The 25,747-nt window shown below is 35.3% G+C and overlaps 1 protein-coding gene across 2 annotated transcripts; it reads left to right on the top strand.

Moving 5' to 3' along the window:
• The first annotated feature begins 923 nt into the window (after window positions 1-923).
• LOC111047601 lies at window positions 924-25,520 on the top strand. Of its 2 annotated transcripts, none has more exons than XM_039426463.1 (8): window positions 924-1,072; window positions 4,685-4,766; window positions 9,234-9,267; window positions 11,437-11,648; window positions 15,444-15,598; window positions 20,285-20,473; window positions 21,632-21,826; window positions 23,089-25,520. In XM_039426463.1, exons 2-8 carry the CDS (start codon window positions 4,693-4,695, stop codon window positions 23,262-23,264), a joined length of 1,035 nt encoding a protein of 344 aa, XP_039282397.1. In that variant the 5' UTR covers window positions 924-1,072; window positions 4,685-4,692; the 3' UTR covers window positions 23,265-25,520. The 2 variants fall into 2 exon arrangements, with proteins under 2 accessions (XP_039282397.1, XP_039282396.1); XM_039426462.1 differs by lacking the exon at window positions 9,234-9,267 and adding an exon at window positions 7,753-7,786 and having other exon boundaries at window positions 23,089-25,389.
• The last annotated feature ends 227 nt before the right edge of the window (window positions 25,521-25,747 follow it).

Here is a 25,747-nt window from a genome sequence, read left to right as displayed (position 1 = left end):
CCACAGCAGTATTCCATAGATAATGTGGCTATGGAACAGTGAATAATAGGCCATAATCAAATGCTCCTCAATCAGCAAGCACCTCAGTCTTTTCAACAGGTAGATCACACAAGACAATCTTCTGCATACAGCATCCACATGAGCACTCCATGTTAACTTTGGATCGATGTTAAATCCCAGAAGCTTCACCAGTTCATTCAATGAATGATTGAAGTGGTTTCTCATGAGTATGATACAGTATATAAAATTCTTCAACAGTCTTCCCATGACAAGTGCAAACAAAACTCCAGGTTTTACAAAATTTATTGTGAGGAACAAACTTATTGAAAGACGACTACTCTAATCGTTAGGGGAGTTTAGGAAGGAGTCTCTTTTTGCAGATCAAGCACTTCCACAACATGTCCAAGTAACAATCTCTGACAGCTTTCATAATTAACAACCACATATCCTTTCAGCTTAATCAATGCTGACAGTTCCCAATGAATCTAACTACAGTAACAAATAAATCTAAATAAAAATCCATGTAAATAAAAATTAAATGTAAAAATTAAAGTAAATAAAAATCCATGCAGATTTTTTAAATGTATGAGTATGTGACAAGTTTTTGGCACTGCCTGTCTAGAGATTCCTGAATTTGGCAACGATTCCAAGTATGTCGCAATTCCACATTGTCATTTATTGTGTGAAATAATAATTTAATTGACAGGGAGATATTATGACGTAGTGATTCCTGAAGTAATAGAAATCGATCTGCTTTGTCGTTGTCTAGGATTGAAAATCTTGTTTGTTGTTGTCCCTTTAAGGTTCATCTAACCTACACACTAAGATAAGTTCACTCTATGTATCTATCTCATCGTTGTTACTGTAGTTAGATTCATTAGAAATCTGTCAGCATTGATTGAGCTGAAAGAATGTGTGTTTGTTTATTATGAATGCTATCAGTTATCGTCACTTGGACAAAATTATCATTATTTTATCAGCTTTCAATTATTTTCATGCCCGTTCCTTGGTGGTTTCTTGTAAATTGTGTCCTGTAATTTTTTATCTACTTTATTAACTTGTGTGCCTTAAGGTAAGTATTTGATTATCACTTATAATTTTATTTTAAACCTATTAAATAACAATATTTAAAAACTTTTCAAGTCAATGTACCGGTAGTGAAAGGTTAGACTTTCACTTCTCTTAGAGAAAGTTGTTGGCAACTTTTCAGCAATTGATAGACGATGTCTTGACTTGTACAAAGTGAAAAAATAATCTTAGTTTGTTTTAATCTACTGAATATCTAGCAATACCAAGCTCAGTGGAGAGTTTTCTTTTACAATTGAAAAATGTCCTATCTGTCATCCAACACCGATTATAGTATCACTCGTAGGCACTAGTAATAATAATAGTGTTTTTCCATAAAATAGACATACAGCCAGGGCATGTCCATGTGATATCCCTACAGATGTGTCCATAAGAAGAACACGTCAAGAGATAAATAAAACGTAAAGTCCGCAGATGGACAGTCGGAAACTGAGACGCAAAACACAGATATACACACAAAAACAACATGAGCCAAGCAGCAGGCAAGTGCACTATTGCAAAAAGTAGCTACTCACTGTTGCCGTGTCACACTCAAAAAATTCTTTCAATGAGTAGAAGGATTCTCCTGTAGAAACGTCATTAGTTTTCTCCTCAAGATTGCCTCAGGTAGACTTCTGGCAGAAACAGGCAGCTTGTTGAGGATCTTAAGTGGCTGTTAGACTAAGCTTTACTCTACTTTACATGTTCGTCATAATTATGAATCTGCAAGTGCTACTAAGAAAAGCTGCTCTGAGTCCTCCCCAATGTACAGCTAGGGAGGTTCAGCCTGCGCCCGTTCCTAGTGTCATGCTGATGAAAGTCTCCTCTGATAGACAAGGCATCCAGTCCCCGAGAAGCTGTTGTCAGACCTGACATAATTGAGGACTGAAAATTTTGTGAAGTGAACAACTACAAGACTTAACCTATTTCGAACTATTTGTAACCTTATCTAAATTTGGGAGAGGAATAGCACAAGGTTTCCTTATTTTTTCTCTTCCTATCATTTTGATAATGTACTAATTGTATCAATCAATCAATGAAGAATAAAGACCTGAAAATGTTGAGGTTGAAGACCGAATGCGCTCCCTCATAAACAGTGGTTTGTAATTCGCCAGATAATCAGCCCCACACAAAAATCTATGGCTTTCTTCTGTACTAGCAATATCCTTTTCACCTCAGTGGCCCCACCCCATAGTATGATGACATAATTATGCCATCACGCTCTGGAAAAAGGCAAAGTAGCACATGCGATTTTAACTTTTTCTTGACGTGTCCCAGTGGGCTTCAATTTAGTGATCCCTTTTATGGACCTAATCAATTAAATGATAAAACTGATGATGGGCCCCCGGGATGCAACCTCTCAGACTGCTCAGCAGGAACAGAACTCTAAATTACTGTATGACAAAACTCTATGTTTGTAGAAGCTCTTGTGTTAATAAAAACATTATTATTATTGAGCCTGCAACAGACACCCTGAGTATGTTCTCCCCAAGCAAGCTTATGATCTCCATTGTAAAGCCCAAGAGCTCCACCGAGGGGAAGTTGTACTGATCACCATTCCTGAGGCTGAACACAATGGACTGGGTTTTCTCGCTGTTAAGCAGAAATCTGCTTGTAACCAGTCAGCCACGGTCTCCTCTGAGACCTGCATCAGTCCACGCAGGTCAGTCATGTCCCCATTGATGTCTGATAATGAGGTGTCATCAGCGTAGCATACCACTGTTTGGAGAGAGCAACATTTTTAATCATGATCAGAAACAACAGGGTCCCTAAACATGTATAGTGAGGTCCACGTTATAATGGCAGTGTTTGATTAGCAATGGTATTGCACGAGTATGGCATGAAGATCTCATTCAGCAAAACGAAGGTGATGGCTTTCGAGGGAAAATATCCATTGAGATAGATAATAAAGTCCTCGATAATAAAGTCCTGGAACAAGTATCAGACTTCAAGTATTTGGGTTGTGATATAAGCTATGAATTGGACCAAGACTTGAATGTAAAATTGAATAGATTCCAATCAATTTGTTAAGACTTTGAGAAACAGATTTGTTAGGAGAGAGACAAATCTTAAATTCTATAAGGTTATTGCTATTCCAACGCTCTTATATGGCTCTGAATCTTGGATATCTAAGAAGAAAGAATGGAGTAGGTTACAGGCTGCCGAAATGAGGTTTTTAAGAGCAGTAAAAGGGTGCACAAGGGAAGATAGGCTTCATAATGTCGATATAAGAAGCGAGCTCAACATAATCTCCATATGGCAGAAGATTGAAGAAAACGGCAAAACTGGAAAGATCATGTTGAAAGGATGGAGAGCGACAGGATTCCCAGGGCAGTGCCGGCAGTCATGTTGTATAACCCGGTTGGGAGGAGAAGTGTGGGCAGACCCCGTAAAAGATGGATGTGATGGTGAGCTTGAAGTCGGAACAGGCAAATTGCCTAATCCTTGTAGGAAGACGGCGACGATTGCTATCCTTGTCTATCATTAAACAAAGCAGATAGCGCTATCTTTTTCTCGCTTTGCTCTGTTGGCAGATCGTCTCTTAACAATGTAGAATATTTATCATTAATTAACAAAATATTCAATCTTAATTATAGAAATTCATTATGAAAATATTTAAAAATATAATTTCTTGCTTGATAAAATATAATTGGTTATTTTGAACGAGAATGAACAGATATATTAAATCAATAAACCTGTACCAGGTACCGTCTATAGAAGGAATTGACAAGACAGAGGGATCGGCAAAGTTGTTCTCCTATCTTTCTCCAATGTCATTATAACGTGGACCTCACTATATAATATCATAGAGAAACAATAGCATAAGTAGATATCCCATGGTTTTTTTTTTTTTTTTTTTTTTTTTTTTGTCATTGGGTTTTTAACACTGCATGGGCACTCTTTATAACACTGCATAAGGGCTTATCTTATCTTAACTCCTGAGCGCGGACGAAAATTTTATATTTTTTTGCGCTCAGTAAAATTTGTCAAATCATTTTTTAAATTATAAGTATTATTGTATACATTTATATATATATACTTTCCCATTTATACATTCTTGATAAACTAAGCTCATGTTATATGATCAATTCTATTTCATTTTTTGTTTATTAAGGAATTTTCTGATTATATTTTCTGTGATGTATACTATTTTCTTTGAAATTGTAATTGTTTTGATTGACATAATAAATTTGAATTTGAAAATTTGAATTTGAATTTTGGGAGTTTATGTCGTAACTTTTACTGTTATCTCAAGCCGATAGTCCACGTAGTTCTTACCCTTGAAGCTGTGTGACACTGGTAGTCTCTCATATTGTGCCGTTCATACACTCTCACCCGGCCAAACAGTAAAAATCGACAGTAATCGGCTTGATATAACAGTAGAAGTTACGACATAAACGCCCTATACCATGGGATATCTACTTATGCTATTGTTTCTCTATGATATTATATACCCATTTCAATGATCGCTGAAACTCGGAAAGCCTTATAGCTCTCTGTGTGCACTCAGCGTGAAATATCTTTTATCAATTCAACATCATTCCTTCTGACACTTTGAACCTCATTCATTGTTTCATTCTTATAAAATAAATAAAAATACTCATATTTTTCGTTACAGTTGACAGGATGGCTGATGAGAGGGATACATTGCGTGCACCTCGATTGAAAGGTTCCCAAACTCCAAGAACACCAAAGAAGATGTAAGTATGATTTTTACCTAATACGTTGACCAGGAGACCATTTTTAATACTTTCCATAAAGTATTCTAGTTACTACAAAACGTTAATAAATAGTGAGGTACACGTTATAATGGCAGTGGAGAAAGATAAGAGATCAACGTTGCTGATCCTCTGCCTTTTTCAATGCCTTCTATAGACGGTTAGATGATACAGGTTTATTGATGTAATATTAACTGATCATTCTCGTTAAAAATAATAAATTTTATTTTATTGAGCAAACAATTTTATTTCTCAATAATTTCACAATTAGAATGAAATATTTTGTTAATTTATTAAATATCGGGGCACCGAGCTTCGCTCGTTATTTATTTATTGATAAACAGTACTCAATTCTTTTAAATGATTGGGGAAGGACTAACAGGCATAGCCCAAAACTGTTTCTTCCCCGAATTTTGATTTATACACTATAAATATTCCAAAAAGTAGGTTATGTTCCATACACTTGAATTCAGGTCAAATTTTCAGTCCAAATATTTGAAAACATAAAAGTTCTAATTTAGATTGTTTACAAACCAAATTGAATAACAAAATAACAATCACTAATCACTTAGAACTGTAAAATAATGATTAACTTAAAATATTATGATATACCATCTCATGTCAACAAATCAGATTGTTTTGATCGAGTCAATTAAAATTTCTAGATTTCTCGTGAGATACGGTAAGCTAATTGATTACACAGCTGATCTCCCACACAGGCACACGCATCTTCTTTTATCGACAGACGAAATTATCTGTTTTTTAAGGATGAATTATCCTTTTCATGTCCTTCAGCGAGTTTTCCCAGGGATGAGACCTAGTGCAATCGAATTTACATATCATAAACCTACTATGTTCCAAATTTCGTGAGAATCGTTAGAGCCGTTTTCGATATCCGTTGAACATAAATAACCATATAAAAATTATATCTAAAATTTTATATCTAGATATAAAAATAACCAGATATAAAAATATATACAGAAATTGCTCGCTTAATATAATAGGATTCTACATTTGTTAAAAGACGACCTGGCAACAGAGCAGAGCGAGAGATAGCGCTATCTGCTTTGTTGAATGATAGACAAGGATAGCAATACCGTTGCTAATCAAACACTGCCATTATAAAGTGGACCTCACTATAATAAAAGTTCGATTTATTAATCATTGTTGTATTTGTTCTAAATGTATAATTAGGTCACACTCTGATAAGCTAAGGGCCAAGCCACACGAAACGTTTTTTTCAGGCGTTTCCAGACGAGTCGGCAGAGCATGAAGCTCTCCGATTGGCTGATAAGGTTGGCGCTGATAATCGGCATCCGCTGAGGTTGGGCATCAGCTGATAATCAACCTGAATTCTGAGATCAGCCAATCGGAGAGCCGACTCTTCTGAATACGCCTGAAAAACGCTTCGTGTGGCTTGGTCCTAAGAAGTATGCACCTGCTACGTTTGTTGAACGGGTGACCACTTAAGAAACCGACTTCGTGATATAAGTTGTCAAATTCAAATAGAAATTGTCAACTTCATTTTTTCATTATATTTTACAAACAAGTCAGTTTAACCATGTGGCTGGTGAAGCCAGGAAACAAGGTTCTGTTATAAATATTTATAATAACGAAAAGTGGTCAACAATTTTTATTTGTGTTTTCATTATGGAAAATACAACATAACACACAACACAACTGAAATGTCAACCGACTTGGCAAAATTGTATTTGAGAGATTAAAAATCCATTCCCGGTGGCTCGAAATCCACCTAAACCTGATATATCTATATAGCCTACACCTATTACCTATATACAAGCCAATAGCTCATGAGGACATAGACCTCAGAATAAATGAAGTGATTCAAAAATCTTTAATAAATTTAAGATGTACTGAATATGAACGTGATGAGACTTTTAAAAATGAAAATAAATCAGATTCATAAATTACTAGCCGTCAGGCTCGCTTCGCTCGCCATATCCGTCTAGCCAGGGGGCTCCGCCCCCTGGACCCCCGACTGGATCGTCCAAGAATGAGATCAGCAGGCTCGCTTCGCTCGCCTGCATTTTTCATTTGAGCATTTTTATCATATGTTAGGACGATCCAGTCGGGGATCCAGACTAAACGTCTGGCTAAACGGATATGGCGAGCGAAGCGAGCCGGACGGCTAGTAATATAATATTCCCAGGGATAGCTCTGATTAAAGTAGCAGTGCCCAATCAATTTTTCCGCGATAAATGCATTTCAATCTTCAACTTGGTGCCAACCTAACAAAGTCAACTCAACTTAATGCCAACCTGACAAAATTATCAATTTATTTACCAGTTAACAACTGTTTCGAAGAGGTACTCTCTCTAGATTATAGTTCTATATTAACATATGGTATGGACATTTTTCAATTATAATTAAGAGAATAAGAAGAATATACATGCTAAAAGACGAACTTTAAACCCTTAAAAACCACCCTTAGAGTTAAAATATTGCCAAAAGATTTTTTAGTGTGCCTCTAAAGGGCCAACTGAACATACCTACCAAATTTGAACGTTTTTGGTCCGGTAGATTTTTAGTTCTGCGAGTGAGTCAGTCAGTCAGTCAGTGAGTGAGTGAGTGCCATTTCGCTTTTATATATATTTAGATTTCGGAAAGGAAAAGATAGATTAGCAGTTTCGTTGATTGAATGATTACTATTCAATAATTTATCAATCTACTCAATCCAAAATAATAAAACTTGTAGTACTCTTTTATTAAAACATTTCAACGACTAGTTTCGACCTACTTTGGCCATTTTCAAGTTTTATATTGGTTTTATCAATTTGAATAAAGTAGCCTATACAAGTGAAGTGACTGAGTCATGACAATATTGTATGGTGTGGTCACGAAACCATGGTCGTGTCCCGAATAAAACTGTGTAGAATTTGACAACATATTATTTGTGTTTTTATTCAATTATTGAAGTGATTTGATTCAATCCAAATTTATTTTTCAGGCCAAGAAAGATCTTGACAGTCAAAAAAACGCATGTGAGTATGTTTTTCTAGTTTTTGGCATGGTATGAGATTGAAATAATAAAAAATGTATTATCAATTTTTGATTAATACATTTCGACTTTAATAGCAAAAAAACTATGACTACAATGTTATGATCAACTCTAGAGTTATTATATCTTTTATTCTGTTGTAGACACTTATAGGGCATAAGTGTCTACAACAGATTAAAACTAGTAGTTCTGTGAACAGTAGAACTCACGCAGTATTCTCATCCACAAGTACCTGATTGAAACTATAGACCTTATGGAAATACAGCAATAAACGGGCTTCTCCACACATCTGTGTAATCACTTGTCAGCTGATTTATGATGAATAATTCTATAGTCTGATTTTTACTCTTATATTGGCGTATGAAGGAGGCTCCTTTTTCCTTTTATATTATCCTTGAAATGCAAAATTTCCAAAAACCTTGTATATACGTCGAGCCAGGGGGCTCCGCCCCTGGACCCCCGACTGGATCGTCCAAGAATGAGATCAGCAGGCTCGCTTCGCTCGCCTGCATTTTTCATTTGAGCATTTTTATCATATGTTAGGACGATCCAGTCGGGGATCCAGACTAAACGTCTGGCTAAACGGATATGGCGAGCGAAGCGAGCCGGACGGCTAGTAATATAATATTCCCAGGGATAGCTCTGATTAAAGTAGCAGTGCCCAATCAATTTTTCCGCGATAAATGCATTTCAATCTTCAACTTGGTGCCAACCTAACAAAGTCAACTCAACTTAATGCCAACCTGACAAAATTATCAATTTATTTACCAGTTAACAACTGTTTCGAAGAGGTACTCTCTCTAGATTATAGTTCTATATTAACATATGGTATGGACATTTTTCAATTATAATTAAGAGAATAAGAAGAATATACATGCTAAAAGACGAACTTTAACCCTTAAAACCACCCTTAGAGTTAAAATATTGCCAAAAGATTTTTTAGTGTGCCTCTAAAGGGCCAACTGAACATACCTACCAAATTTGAACGTTTTTGGTCCGGTAGATTTTTAGTTCTGCGAGTGAGTCAGTCAGTCAGTCAGTGAGTGAGTGAGTGCCATTTCGCTTTTATATATATTTAGATTTCGGAAAGGAAAAGATAGATTAGCAGTTTCGTTGATTGAATGATTACTATTCAATAATTTATCAATCTACTCAATCCAAAATAATAAAACTTGTAGTACTCTTTTATTAAAACATTTCAACGACTAGTTTCGACCTACTTTGGCCATTTTCAAGTTTTATATTGGTTTTATCAATTTGAATAAAGTAGCCTATACAAGTGAAGTGACTGAGTCATGACAATATTGTATGGTGTGGTCACGAAACCATGGTCGTGTCCCGAATAAAACTGTGTAGAATTTGACAACATATTATTTGTGTTTTTATTCAATTATTGAAGTGATTTGATTCAATCCAAATTTATTTTTCAGGCCAAGAAAGATCTTGACAGTCAAAAAAACGCATGTGAGTATGTTTTTCTAGTTTTTGGCATGGTATGAGATTGAAATAATAAAAAATGTATTATCAATTTTTGATTAATACATTTCGACTTTAATAGCAAAAAAACTATGACTACAATGTTATGATCAACTCTAGAGTTATTATATCTTTTATTCTGTTGTAGACACTTATAGGGCATAAGTGTCTACAACAGATTAAAACTAGTAGTTCTGTGAACAGTAGAACTCACGCAGTATTCTCATCCACAAGTACCTGATTGAAACTATAGACCTTATGGAAATACAGCAATAAACGGCTTCTCCACACATCTGTGTAATCACTTGTCAGCTGATTTATGATGAATAATTCTATAGTCTGATTTTTACTCTTATATTGGCGTATGAAGGAGGCTCCTTTTTCCTTTTATATTATCCTTGAAATGCAAAATTTCCAAAAACCTTGTATATACGTCGACGCGCAATTAAAAAAGGAACATACCTGTCAAATTTCATGAAAATCTATTACCGCGTTTCGCCGTAAATGCGCAACATATAAACATTTAAACATTAAGAGAAATGCCAAACCGTCGACTTGAATCTTAGACCTCACTTCGCTCGGTCAAAAATTTATTTTCCCATCAACGTTAGTAGACAGTTGACTATAATACTACCCGTTCAAAAACATCGAACATCTTGAAAATATATCTTTCCATCAACGTTTTAGACAGTTGCAGCCAGACCTGATGATAACAGCGCTCACACTCATATTCCGGGACGACACGTCACGGTACGGTAGGACAGAAAGCTCTATGTTTATTTAGGATTTTTTCTAGACATTTTAAATTGATAAATTATTTATAAATTTTTGAGAAAACATAACAACAGGTAAATATAAATTACTGAGCGCGAGGTCTACTGTTCACAGAATTACTAGTGGTATGGTATGAGATTGAAATAATATAAAATGTATTATCAATTTTTAATAATACATTTCGACTTTAATAACAAAAATTTATTATTACAATGTTATGATCAACTCTAGAGTATTTATTCTATATATTATATCAACATATTTTATTCTGTTGTATACACTTATAGGGCATAAGTATCTACAACAGATTAAATAAATATTGTTATCAGGGCGATAACAGTTATCTGTAGTTATTATAGTTTGATTCCCATGACATATTTTTCCAAGTCCTACATAACTCATTTTCTATTATTCATACATGACAAATATAAAGTCAATGCTATGGAGTGATTCAACTTATGCAGCATGATATGATAATTATTTTTTATTCTATTTTAGAAGTTAAATTCATGTACTGTGCCAAGTTGGCATCTTACCAATTTCGAGAATAGAGTATTTTTCAGATTCTTTTTTTCCACCTGAAGAGATAAACTTGGACTAAGTTATTCCTATCTCTCTATAAAATGTCATTCTATGTTTGGTTTTGAAGCATCTAAAAAAATCCACTTTGCGAAAAAAATTATGAACTGAAAATGTTGTAAAGTGAACAATTACAATACTCGGGCCTATTTCGGGACTTTGTGTTACCTTATCTAAATTTGGGAGAGGAATAGCACAAGGTTACCTTATTTTTTCTCCCTATCATTTTTGATGATGTACTTGTTGTATGAAACAATAAAGAATAAAGAAATAAACATGCAGTAAACTTTTCTCAATGATTGACCGAAAATTATTTTAGTGTCATCAACATTTCTGAAGATATCCATAACTTGAAATGTTTACAACGTTTAGTAACTGCAATCAAATCAACTAATCACCGGCGTCATTGGCCTTCATTGGGCCAACATGTGGATGCAGCTTAGGATTATTGACAATTGAATTTCTTTATTATTTATTGATTGATACAATAAGTACATCATCAGAATGATAGGGAGAAAAAATAAGGTAACCTTGTGCTATTCCTCTAACAAATTTAGATAAGGTTACACATAAGGTGCGTACAGATATACGCGCCGCGAACATGAGCAATTCACTTTTAATCAGCTGACTATATCTGTATTTATACAGAAAAGGTAAGATACAGATATAAAAAGCTTGGCATAAGCACATATTCCCGAAGAAACTATCCTCATACCGTAAACACTAACTTTCTGTGCTTGTAGCGTAATATACTATTACATTGGATTCTTGTTTAGAAAGTAAAATTCTTGTTCTACTTTCCAGACATCTACTTTCTCAGAAGACTGGAACGTATCTAGTAGTTTGATAGAAGGAACCAATGGTGTTCATAAAGAAGCTGAAATGGATTTGACTGGGACTCCGAGGTGTCGAGCGGACAGTTTCCATGATAAGGATAGTCCGTGGCAAAACGGACAGTTCAAATCGCCCAAAGAAATCGTCAGATACTACAGACAACAGTTTGGGGACTGGTGGAAGTGAGTCTATTATAATCACCTTTTTCTTTATAGGATCACTACTATGTTATTGAAATAAATTGATAATACTCAAACAAAATTTAGGGCCGGTTTCCGAGCTCGGGATTTAGCTAAGTTTTAGACTTTAAACAGCTGGAGTCAAAAAATTGGCTTTCCGAAGATAGTTAGATAGATTTAATTCTTTTGCTATCGGACCATACAGTCATCAGCAACGTCAATAGAATATTCATAACACTTAACAATTAATTTACTATAAAGTATGTGTGAAAAACTCCTCCAAAGAATAGAAGGGGTTTGCACGCAGAAGATCAAATAGTGATTTGCCGAACAACAAAGAGACTGGATAATTTTTATTGACTCGGCAACCTATTGTAGACCTTTGTTCCCAAGACGAAACGGGACGTGATCGTAGTTTTTATAACAATCTTTATTTTCTCATTTCTATAATATTGGGAACGTTTTTCCTTGACGAAATTAAACATTCCTAAATAATTCAAAATAGCTGAAACTTCACACTATTTTCTCTTTATGTTGTGTTCAATTTTCTACTTTTTCTAAATTTATTTCAAACGACTATGACAATAACTACGACTACGCCCCGTTTTGGAAAGCCAATTTTCTGAATCCAGCTGTTTAAAGTCTAGAACTTAGCTAAATGCCGAGCTCGGAAACCGGCCCTAAGGATACAAATACACTGAAAGCGGAACGGAGCGTGGGGTGGCGTGGTGAGAGCGTTCATGCTACACACAGGAAGCGTCTGAGCGTCAAGCGTCAAGGGCCTAGAAAATGGCGTTGTCCAGTTTGCACGGACATTACTTTGTGAGAATAATAACTTAAAATATTGGATATTAGCTAAGCCTGCTATTACAGAGTGGTTTAATGAAAATAACTTTGATCGTCGACTATTTGGTGGATATCACCATCTGTTTAATGTGTTAAGAAATGAGACGGGCCGCCGAAAACAATGGATGGACAGGTAGAAGTTCTAGAGACCCTTCAGTGGTCACCTATTGTTATTGAATTTCGACATTTTCGTGGTCTATTGTTACGGTTTCCACTCCGAGCAATATATTGGTGGATCAGTGTGGTTACTTGAAGGCATTTTCAGCTGAAAACCAGTGGTAGCATACAGTGATTGGATAAACACACACATTAGTATCGATGACAAGTACAAATTTAGTCAAACGTACGTGATGTGTAAAGCCCACATCGATTTTTGGACGTACATTTATTAACCGTCCTTATAAATTCTACGAGATTGAATGGGACTTGACGATGAATTTCACATGGTTGAATTACTCTATTCAACAAGTAGTGTTAAAATAGGTGATTGTAATAATAACGTATCAATTGTATTCGATCTCCAAGTGATCGGTATCCATGTTATCATCGATAACATTATACACATCATAATTATGTTTGCCATCATAATTTATTGCTATATTATTATTTTGACGAAAATCCTAAATAAATGCTGTAAATCACCCCGAAGACTTCTGCACTGCAGACATTGACAACAGGGTTAACAGCTAGATGGAGATTCGATGAGAACTACTATCCAAAAATTATTTGCCAGCCCGGGAATCGAACCCGGTACCTCCCAATTGCTAGTCAGGAATGCTTACCCTTACACCAAACTGACAATCTCTGGATAGCAGCGCTCATTTTATACAAAGCCATAGCGGCCAACCAGTTTACAGATGGAATTAAATAGAGAATGCATTGATTCAAATGCTAATTAATATATAATTATTATTTTAACGAAAATCCTAAAGCATTCCTGACTAGCAATTGGGAGGTACCGGGTTCGATTCCCGGACTGGCAAATAATTTTTGGATAGTAGTTCTCATCGAATTTCCATCTAGCTGTTAACCCTGTTGTCAATGTCTGCAGTGCAGAAGTCTTCGGGGTGATTTACAGCAATTATTTAGGATTTTCGTTAAAATAATAATTATATATTAATTAGCATTTGAATAAATGCATTCTCTATTTAATTCGATCTGTGCCATAATTATGTTTGCCAAGTTGTTTTCAATCTAACAGAATTTGAAAGGACGCCAAAAAAATCGTACGTTCAATAAGTATCGAATTGTATGTAACACAAGTTAGTCTGTATACAGCTTGTGAGCAAGTTGAGTTTCATCAAATGAACCATTGGGGATAATACTTTAATTATACAAGTACTTGATCACTGATTCACATTCAATAATTGCAGAAAATACAAGTAACAGATGTAAGGTGCAAAGTAATAGATGAGTTAGTGCTACCAGCTAGAATTGCCTTCAAGAAAGTACACGGAGCCACTAATGAGGGTAATGAAGCGGAATCAGAGGACAATAAAGTATGCTAGTTAAGAGTTAGACGATGCACCTTTTTGGAACAATAGCCCAGCGCACAGGTAGCGCGTTTAATGTGTTGAGAAAGCATGAGTCCCGATTTTTTGAGTACATGCTAATGTCAACTTCAACCTTTGATTATATTTTGACGAGAGTGAAGCCTGATTTGGAAAAACAAGTCACTTCGTTGGTGCGTGTCAGGTGATAGATAATTGAATGCCTAAATTAAAATAAAAATCCACTGTTTTAACAGCTTCATCATTGAATACAAAGAGGTCTTGTCGAGTGCAAACTGGTGCAAGACAGCATTTTAGGAGTTGATCATCTCACTGGATATCACCACAGTCGCAGTACGGGTCCTCAGTCTGCCTCCAAGTTGTGCGATTTTCCTTCACTCTGCTCTAAGGCGGTTCAGAGTTTTCCATTTGCCATATGACAGCTCTGCTCCTGTTGGAAGTTGCTCCCTCAACACCAAGTCACTAATTGGAGGAATCCAATATCTGCTGAAGAAAGACTTGTAATAACACTAAGGTAACCATATTTCATAGAAATATGAATGAAATGGATTGGAATAGCCTTATTTTTGATTTCAAAGTGCAATAGATGAATGTTCTCTTTCTAATAATCAAATAATACACATTACACGGGAATTTGGGCAAACATTAAGGGCCGGTTTCCGAGCTCGGGATTTAGTAAGTTCCAGTCTTTAAACAGCTGGAGTCAGAAAATTTGTTTTCCAAAACGGGGCGTAGTCGCAGTCATTGTCATAGTCACGTTTGAATTAAATTTCGAAAAACTAGAAAATTGAACACAAAATAAAGAGAAAATAGTGTAAAGTTTCAGCTATTTTTAATTATTTAGGAATGTCTAATTTCGTCAAGGAAAAACGTTTCCAATTATAGAAATGAGAAAATAAAAACTACGACTACTGTTATAAAAGATGCGACTACGCCCTGTTTCGGAAAGCCAATTTTCTGACTCCAGCTGTTTAAAGTCTAGAACTTAGCTAAATCTCGAGCTCGGAAACCGGCCCTAAATATACTAGTGTACTAGATGGTGGGAAAATGTAGTAGAACAAGTGCATTATTATGTACAAGAGTAGACCACTAGTATTTACATTAGTAGGGCAATCGTACTTTGACGCTCCGCTTGTAGACGCTCCAAAAAACGAACCAGTTTGTTCCAAAGTTTGACGCTCCGCTCCGCTCCGCTGTGCGAGTAGACGCTTCCAGTGTGTTTTAGCTAATTACTTAACATGATATTTTTCACGTTCCTCAACGCCAAGCCACGCTCCGCTTTCAGTGTGTTTGTTCCCTAAGAAATAGTCAAAAACTACACATTTTATTGAAAGTTAGAAAGACCGGTTTCGGTTGTTACACCATTGTCAATCTCTGATTGTCAATAAAATTTACCTGTTGTACCCTTTTATTTACCTTACTGTACAATTCTGTATTACAGTGTTCTGCCCAAGACTGATTTCACCTATGACGAAAGATCGAAATGGTACCGGAAGGAGATTGCGCCAGGCATTCCGGTCATACCAAACCTGGCCCGTCCGCCGTTGCATCCGGCCCAACACAAGTCTAGGTTCAGTTTGTTCTCGAGGTCTACAGGTACGTTGTAAAGTTATTCACCAGTTAAATGTTTCTTTCCATTACGAACTGCTTGTTAATAATCACTTTTGAATACTCAAATTACGACAAATTCTATTCTATTCTATTCTATTCATAGCAGTCTGATTTTTATAAATAGAAGCTATCAGCTTCTACTCACATTTTTGTGGAGCGCTTTCGGACACTAGGCCCTTCCTCAACACTCTGATGCCCGGTTGCAGAGTCGTTACATAAAATCAAACATAGCTTTGTGAGACATACAGGGTCTGCATAATAAGTAACCGGACTGACCTCAGGAAATTTCTTATGGGCAAAATATGTAGAATTTTCCATTAGATATCTTCAAAGTAGTCCCTATTGAAGTCGATAACACGCTGATACCGGATTTTTAAATCCCTTAACGCTCCCTGGAAGTCGGCAACCTCTATGCTGTCTAGAGCCCTCGTCGTAGCACGTTGAACGTTTTCCAGAGTCTGTAGTACTGGTCGTTTACAGTTTGGCTGGGTGGCACAAACTCTTTGTGAACGGCCAGTACTACAGAGAGTTGCTCCGTCGACTAGCCACCTGGGTTCATCGAGTCCGTCCGGGGATTGCCGATTCGTGGATCCTCCATCACGACAATGCTCCGCCGCACACCAGCCTGCTCGTCACCGAGCAGTTGGCCAAACAGTCGAAGGTAACGTTATCCTCCTTACAGCCCGGATATGGCACCACCGGACTTCTTTTTGTTCCCCAAAATCAAGAGACAACTTAAGGGGACGCGGTTCGGGACTCTGGAAAACGTTCAACGTGCTACGATTAGGGCTCTAGACAGCTTAGAGGTTGCCGACTTCCAGGGAGCGTTCAGGGATTTGAAAATCCGGTATCAGCGTGTTATCGACTTCAATAGGGACTACTTAGAAGATATCTAATGTAAAATTGTACATATTTTGCCCATAAATAATTTCCTGAGGTCAGTCCGGTTACTTATTATACAGACTATGTAGCTTATAATCACTGACATAAATGGTTGGTCGTTGCACAGTCGTTTGCCGAAGCCCATTTAGCTATATCTCGAATTAGCATCACACAAAAATCACACTGCAGCTCTATTCACTTTTTTCCGTACATTTCCGTACATGCTTCTATCCAACCAATCTCTTGGCATCGGGAAAAGTTTCAATCGACATCACTGTGAACAGACCTAAGAGACCTCACATTAAATTAATAAACAATATGGTGACTCTTGGCTTTTGGCGAGATTTCTCACCATATTTAGATGTTATAAACATAAAAACATAGGGAGAGAAAAAATAATTTATTTATATACAGATGGTTTTTCGTAAACATCTTTCAATAAAATCTATCACAACCTTCAAAATGCATTTGGCGGGAGTAGATATTAGATTTAACAGCATGACTTCGGGCCCATAACTTGATTGACCGTTTTTAGCTATTGGAGACATAAATAAGCTCTTTTTGACGACTGTGCAACGAAATCATGTGTCTAATTGGGCGTTTTTAGTTTTATTCGAGCTATAGTTTACTTTGACATCTGTGCAACGAAAAGTGGAGTTATGGCTTCATAAATAAGTTGCCTAATTTTAACTTTATGTGACGACTCTGCAACCGGGCATGAGTGTTGAGTGTTGAGCTAATAGCTTTTATTTACTAGTAGTTTTGTGAACAGTAGACCTCGCGCAGTTATAAACCACAGCCTCCGCTTATATTGCCCATAAGAGTAAATCCTGTCTGTATGTCGTGTTGGTGTGAAAACGGCTAATGGCAGTTGGGGTTGGTGCATCAAAAGCTAATCTCCTTCAAGACATACTGGCAACAGGTCAGCCCGAGTTGAAAGCAGAGAAAGGTCGAGAGAAAATACTATGCTACTTTCAGTTATTAATTGCATGCAACTAATAGTCCACAGAACAGCTGATTTTTTACTTAGTTACATTGAGATATTAATTGCATGCGTCATTGAATGCAATTAATAATCCGCTCGACAGCTGATTTAAGATGAATTTCTATAGTCTGATTTTTACGGTAATATTGACGTTCGAAGGAGAATTCTTTTCCTTCTGTATTATCCTTAAAATTCAAAATTTCAAAAAACCTTTTATATACGTTGACGCGAAATTCAAAAATCTGGTGTGGCGCACTCACACAACTTTCCTTGCCGTTATGAAAATTGATCACCTGACGCTAGTGTGCACGCGCATCTCAAGTCTACTTATAAACAAAGATCTGAACCAGCTGGTGACAGGACAATAACGCTGAAGACATACTAGGTCTGCTATCTCTTCTTAGTGAATCATTTAATAGAATCAACAGTTGCCGATAGTTTGCAATTGGATAATCACATTTTCTCGAATTTCGAGCTTATTTTCAATTTTAGGTGAAAATGTTACTGAACATTATTGTAGAGATTTTCATGCTCAATCTATTCCACTTGAATTTTTTTGTTTTAATTTTATCTGAAGCCTGATAATTGAGAATCTAAAATCGCACTTTGCATAGATGGGGCGGAGCTCCTGAAATTTGTACAGATATAGGACTTGTTGCAGTTGATAGAGCTTATCAATGACTATTTTTGGTATAAATGTGATCAAAATCGTTGGAGCCGTTTTCGAGAAAATCGCGAAAAACCCTGTTTTTGACAACATTTTTGCCATTTTAGCTGCCATCTTGAATTGCATTTGATTGAAATTGTTCGTGTCGGATCCTTATATTGCAAGGACCTTAAGTTCCAAATTTCAAGTCATTCCGTCAATTGGGAGATGAGATATCGCGTACACAGACGCACATACACACACACACACACACCACACACACACACACAACACACACACACACACACACACATATATATATATATATATATATATATATATTATATATATATATATATATATAATATATATATATATATATATTATATATATATATATAGACCAATACCCAAAAATCACTTTTTCGGGCTCAGGGGACCTTGAGACGTATAGAAATTTGGGTAGGTACCTTAATTTTTTTCGGAAAGCAATACCGTACTTTCCTTGCCCTATTACTATAGGTAAGGAAAGTAAAAAGGAACATACCTGTCAAATTTCATGGAAATCTATTGTAGCGTTTCGCCGTAAATGCGAAACATAAATATAAAGAGAAATGTAAAACCGTCGACTTGAATCTTAGACCTCACTTCGCTCGGGTCGGGTCAATAAAAATCAGACTGCTATGCCGTAATATAAGTATTCAAAAGTGATTGGTCACCAGATTAAACCTGTAAATTTATGTGTTCGTTGTAAATTTGAGGTCGTTGAAAATTGAGAGTTCTTGACCAAATTAAACCAGTAAGTTTATGAGCTGGTAGTGAGGTTTTATCATTCATTTAGAATCGGCTTGTGGCCATTGAGTGAGTCTCTTAGGTTATTTACCAGATTAAAACAGTAAATTTATGAGTTCCAAACGATCTAAGTTTAAGAAGGAATTATATGGCTGGCTGATCTTAAGGCAATATTATTTCTATTAAAACTAGTCACAATGACTAACCATCAATTTCGTTCTCTTATTTCTTATCCTAAAATACAAATTTTTATTGCTAAAGTCTTCCAGTGAAGCCTACAGTTCCAACCTATAATTTCACTACTTTCAATTCTTTTACTTCACTTTTATTTAATATAAGTTTTTCAAAATAAGAAAACAAAGATATTTTAAAATTTCACTAAAAATGTCAATAATTTGACAATAAAAATTGACAATATCTTTGTTTTATTATGGAGAGATTTCACAAAATCACAATCAATTCTACTAATTTTATTATACGTTTTTCACTTCACTAGCACTACACCAACTCGAAGGGCTTTGTTCTCTTCAACCTCCTTGTGAGTTCAGTGCTGTCTAGTAGTTGGATGACTTCGATGTTGTTCTAGAGCAGTCCCAAAGCTGAATCTCATACGTCCAGACAGCTTTTAGAATGTTTTTGTAAATCAATATTTTGTTGTCCAATGATATATCATTACTTGAGTAAATTTTCCAACAGAGTAGCCGTCCACTGGAATCGTATACTATCATAACCACCAACATTTTTCATAAACAATGATTATATTGAGATTTTGAAAATTGAATAAATAAATATCCACTAAATCTTGATCCACTTACAAAAATCTTACCTTTAGATTCTATTTTTTCAGTACCGGTAATCTTTGTCTACAGATTCTTTTGAACATCATGACGATGATATCATTTGTCTCGCATATCCCACAATGGAACATGCTCTTGAACCAAACTTAACAACTTTTCATTGTCCATAGTTAAACTTTATAAAACAGAACAAGTTCAAAAAACATAAACAGACAAGACTGTAAAACAATTTTGAGGTTAGGATGATGGCTCAGCTCGACTCCGGCTGGATAGAGCTGGAAAATCCCATTCAATTCGTAAAACTTGATCGGCCGAACGTATATGAACCTGTTGCAATGGATGAGCATCTATAGCTTTCTTTATTGAGGGATCGTTCGGACGAGTACGGTAGTTTTCCGCCGATGCTAGTTCGGACGAAATCGGTTCCAGTGGACGGCCCACCACAGTTGAATTCGAAAACATATTGTGAATCCTTTCTTAATTATCAATACTTGTTTCTATTTTGTATACTAGAAATCTCGCCATAATCTATATTATTAAATCAATAGAAATATGTTATACTTGTTTCAGAAAGCACGTTTGAAAGCTCGTCGACCAATGGCAAGTCACAGTTGACTCGACCACCAATCATCCAAGAACCAAACAAATCGTTTCTCACAAAAGTTGCCGATTTCTTCATCGACTTGTTGCTAGGAATACTTTGCCTTCCTTACGATCTGATCTTTGGTAATTACTGGAGCACAACTGCTCCAGTTACTGGTGAGAACCTCTAAAATTGTACAATTTTCAAATTGCTATAGTGAGGTCCACGTTATAATGACTGAAAAACTGAAAACCTGACCTACTGAAATTTTTAAGATTTGAAGATAAGCCTATAACCATGCTCGGTAAATGAAGAATGTATCTGCAAAATTTCAAGTTACGGCTGTGCAAAGGCTAAAAATACACCTTCTACTGGTGATATTTTTCAATGTTTTTCGATTTGTATATCATCAAGCTATCAAAATAGAAAAGTTTTCTCAGAAAAGCATTTTTTTAGATCATTGCTTTTTGAGATATGAGCGCCTAAAGTTCGAATTTTTGGGACAGAGCATTTCAAATTCGGTAAGAGATAAATCCATGAGATTCAGAGGATAAATTCTTCATGGTATTGTTGATTCAATAAAACAAAAATGTTTAGAAAATATAAATTTTTGAGAAAATTGTTCAATCTATTAAAAATGACCAAAAATAACTCAAAAAAGTTATTTTTGGTAAATTGAATAACTTTATCAAAAATTAATATTTTCTAAACATTTTTGTTTTATTCAATCATCAATACCATGAAGAATTTTTCCACTAAATCTCATGGATTTATTTCTTACCGAATTTGAAATGTTCTGTCCCAAAAATTTGAACTTTAGGCGCTCATATCTCAAAAAGTAATGATCGGGAAAAATGTTTTCCTGAGAAAGCTTTTTCATTTTGATAGCTTGATGATATACAATCGAAAAACTATGAAGAATATCACAAGTAGAAAGTTTATTTTTAGCCTTTGCACAGCCTTAATCAGTTGAGTAGTTCAGATGTGATGATGCTTCATTGTGTGTTTCCTATCCCCTATGTGTATAAGCCAATTTTTTCTTTATTATATTATAGATTATAGCTATTGTGAGGATAACATTTTGACAATTATTTCTCTATGATTTTTAGAACGCAATTCAAGTAACAAATTATCATTAGATGAGCTTCAATAACCAGTTATTATTTTATAGATTATAGCTATTGAGAGGATAAAATGTTGGAGTATTTTTATATGATTTTTAGGGCGCAATTCAAGCAACAAATTATCATTAGATGAGTTTGAATAACCAGTTATTATTATAGATTATAACTGTTGTGAGGATAAAATTTTGACATATTTCTTTATAATTTTAGGGCGGAATTCAAGCAAACAGTCGGCCTGGTGGTCTGCGCCCTTCCGTTGGACTTATCAGTTGATGATGATGCTGTTCTCTTGGGAGATAAAGATTCTGATTTCTGTACGCCAAGCCTTCCACAATTTCGGACTACGAACTGCTTTTAAGCTATTCTTACTTTTAGTAATAATCGGCGGAATGGTATTTGCTTATGGTGAGTTCGATAAAAATTGATAATAGGCTAATACAGTAATAATTGTTATGTATAGTCCGTACAAAATAACTTTTGATTTGGAGGAATATGCGGCGCAGAGAAATGGAGGGAGATCAGCCAATTACTGTGATGGAGAGAGTCATGGGTAGAAGGGATGAGAGGGTAGATGGGAGTCATTGCCAATTTGTCGATTAGAGTCAGTCGACTGAAGGATTCCAGACAGGAAACTCCGTAAGTTTAACATGAGCGCTTGAATAATCACGAGAAATTAGAGAATGCTGGCCGGTTAAGAACGGCAACTTTGCTGCCGTTGTATTCTTACCTCTGTATGCTTTCTCTGCTGCGCATGTCCCTCCCAAGTTAGAAGTTATTTTTTACAGAGTATAATAATTATTGTGCCAACTACAGTGACCTCAAAAGGATGGCGGATGACAGAGAGGCATGGAGAGTTTCTGCCAACCAGTCCAACAAATGTTAACCAAAGAAAAAGGATAATTATTGTACATTACGAAATAAATAATATAAATTTTTAATGAAGCAGCAGTACTATATCGCTATTATTTCAACTGAATCAAGATATAGAGCACGCTGCACATAGGAACACTAGTAGAGGCTACCAGCTGCTTTAGTGAGGTCCACGTTATAATGGCAGTATTTGATTAACAGTGCTGTTGCTATCCTTGTCTATCATTCTACAAAGCAGACAGCGCTATCCTTTTCTAGCTCTGAAAGGTTGCTAGATCGTTTGATCCATCCAATAAATAAATAATTAATTCGGTATCAAAACATCCAATCTCAAGAATGGAAATTCATTATTCAATCATTGAAAAATAGATAGTCTTGAGGAATAAAATATAATTGATGATTTTAAACTAGAATGAACAGTTATTATTTTTTATCAGATATACCGGTATCAGCTATCCTGTATAGAAGGCAGTGGCAAGACAGAGGATCGACAACGTTTTTCTCCTATCTTTCTTCTCTGCCATTATAACGTGGACCTCACTATAGTTGTAGTTTATAAAAAATGTTATTGATAATATTGAATAATTTATTGTACTTTGTATTTGAATCAAACATAAAAATAATAATTTTCTTCGACAGGATATTATGAAGTTCAAATTGTCTCTCGGCTTCCAGAACATACAATAGTAGTTTACTAGTATTTCTACATTTATTCAGAAAATCTTATTTATGATATTGGATAATTTTTTGACCTTTGTAATTGAATCAAACATAAAAATTATGATTTTCTTGCGCAGGATACTATGGAGTTGAGTTGGATAACATTCAGATGCCTTCGATCAATATCTCTGACTTGCAAAACTTCACAAATTGGGACTATTCTGGGGCAATCGAACTGCTCAAACCTTTGAACATGTCGTGGGCTTACGACCAGTACGCTAACTACTCGAATATTGGTTGGATTTATCAATAATCACTTGTCTATTTAAACCTCAAATCACCTAGGTTTGTAATTTGAAAGCCTTAAGCTGACAACAGTGTCAGTGAATAGTAAAAATATGATTCTCATGGTTTCTTATTGGACTATTCACACTCAGCCCGGCCGAGTGAGTATGCATAATACCATTAGAACTTATGGAAATTATATTTTATATTTTATTGCACACTGTTATGTGCGAATACAGCTTTATTCATACAATATATAGATGAATACAGACATACCCGTAATAATGTGACTGTAAACAATGATCTCTCAATGAACAAGATTTTGTAACATTATGAAATGTAAACATCACTGTGTAACATTATGTGCCAGTTGCTCTAAAGCCTGTTGAATTTTAATCGTGATTAAATTTTACAAGAGTCAAATAGAGAAGCCTTTTTTCGAAAAAGCCTTGTCTGATTGGTTTTCGTGGCATTTAATCATTATTAATATTATTTTGTGCAACCGGGCTTATGAAATGTAAGCACACTTTGTAAAATTACGAATAATGTAAGCATCTGTACAATATTGTGCCTTAAAGCAGCCTCAATCTGACGAATACCTTTTTTCAGATATAAACTCAGCATGGATATAAATAAAAATATAAATTTTGGTACCCTTTTTAAATTATTTCATCAGTGAAATTATTTAGTTACTAAATTATTTAGTGACAAGTTAATTTTAAAAGGTTACTCAGATTTATAGTTTTATTTATATTCAAAAGTAGCCATAAAGAAAAAAAGACACTCAGTATAGAATTGAAAGTAATACTATTGTATTGTAAGTTATGACTAGCCATTCAATGTCTGTGTTGGAAAAGTTTATTATACCTTGTAATTTTGAAGTAATGGGATTTCTATGCGGGTTTTATGTGAAAAAATGTATGAATAATTTATATTACATAATTCATCACTTGTGTATTTGTTTGTTAACATTATACAGTAGGGGTATTGACAATGTTGTTTTAGCCAGCTAAAGTGCTATTTGATAACTCTGGATTGTGAACGCCCCATCTAAAACCATCTGCTATTAGCTAACTGCAGTAGCGATCCAAGCGGATAATTTGTTTGACTCAAAGCTTATTATAACTCAAAAGTAAGATTATAAGCATATGGCTGCCGTTTTAACAGAGATAGCTAGAGTTAGCGGATTCAAATCAGCGCTATCTGCTATCTCGTCTGTTATTTTTTTTCTAACATAGCATTGAGTTGACACAGACTTAGCAAATAGCTGGAGTTAGCGAATAGCTCGACTTAGCCAGCTAACTCCAACATTGCGAATACCCCTTATTAATACATGGAGTGATATTACTTGGTTGTCATTATTATTATTGGCCACAGTAGTCAAAACTCAAGATTTGAATATGCCGTCATATATAATCATCATACATCACCGTCATATTAAATATCATTTCATGTCGTATATCATTGTAAAACTACAGACTACAGTATGAAGCCGGGTCCATACTGAACAAGTGTTCGACAAACATGTTTGTTGAAACAGTTTGGGCAAATTTTATTATGTTTGACAAACAATGTTTGCCCGTGGTCAGTGTGGACGCGTCACCGAACAAAATATTTGTAAGTGGGGAGAAACAGTAGTAATTTTCGTTTGACAAGCAATGATTGTCCAAGCTTTTTAAAATGTTTGTCCCTGAGCCCCTCAAGAAACATGTATGTCGAACATCCAGTGTGGACACGGCTTGACATTGGTGCTACAAAATCTTTTGATACAATCTTTTATAGATCACTGCTTATTTATATTATACTCATCATAGTTTACTCGTGTATTTATCGTTTGAATCTATTTTGTTATGCTTGTTTGAAAGTAATTAATTTTGATATTATTTATGTTTTTAGTCCTTAGATTAGTATACCTTAAGTTCTATCTAACCAAAGTAGTTTCTAGTTCATTAGTTGCGTTTTTCTGTAACATTACTAACCAAAAATTGTTAAAAAATCAATTTTTTTGACTAATGAAGTCTGTCTAATGTTTAATTTTTTTCAAAATCCGGCTTGTAAGAATTTGAAGCGTACATAAAATCAATACATATTCTACATCTACATGTTTTACTTGATTAATTTAATTGTCGTAGCAAGAGTTCGAAATTTTATTGTAACTAGTACCATAGAGAAACAATAGCGTAAGTAGATATCCCATGGTATAGGGAATTTATGTCGCAACTTTTACTGTTATCTCAAGCCGATTACTATCGATTATTGTCAATTTTTACTGTTTTGATGGGGAGATAGTGTATGAACGACACAATTTGAGAGACTACCAGCGTCACAGAGCTGCATAGGAAAGAACTACGTGAACTATCGGCTTGGGATAACAGTAAAAGTTGCGACATAAACGCCCTATACCATGGGATATCTACTTAGGCTATCGTTTCTCTATGCTAGTACCTATGTGACATTATATTTAATTATTGTTTTAATGATTCATTAGTTGAGTAATTGAATCTAAACTTG

This window comes from Nilaparvata lugens, chromosome 4, assembly GCF_014356525.2.
Source record: "Nilaparvata lugens isolate BPH chromosome 4, ASM1435652v1, whole genome shotgun sequence".
In the NCBI taxonomy this organism is placed as follows: Eukaryota; Metazoa; Arthropoda; class Insecta; order Hemiptera; family Delphacidae; genus Nilaparvata; species Nilaparvata lugens.
The sequence above is the reverse complement of the archived record's forward strand: the minus strand, read 5'-3'. Positions and strand labels throughout refer to the sequence as shown.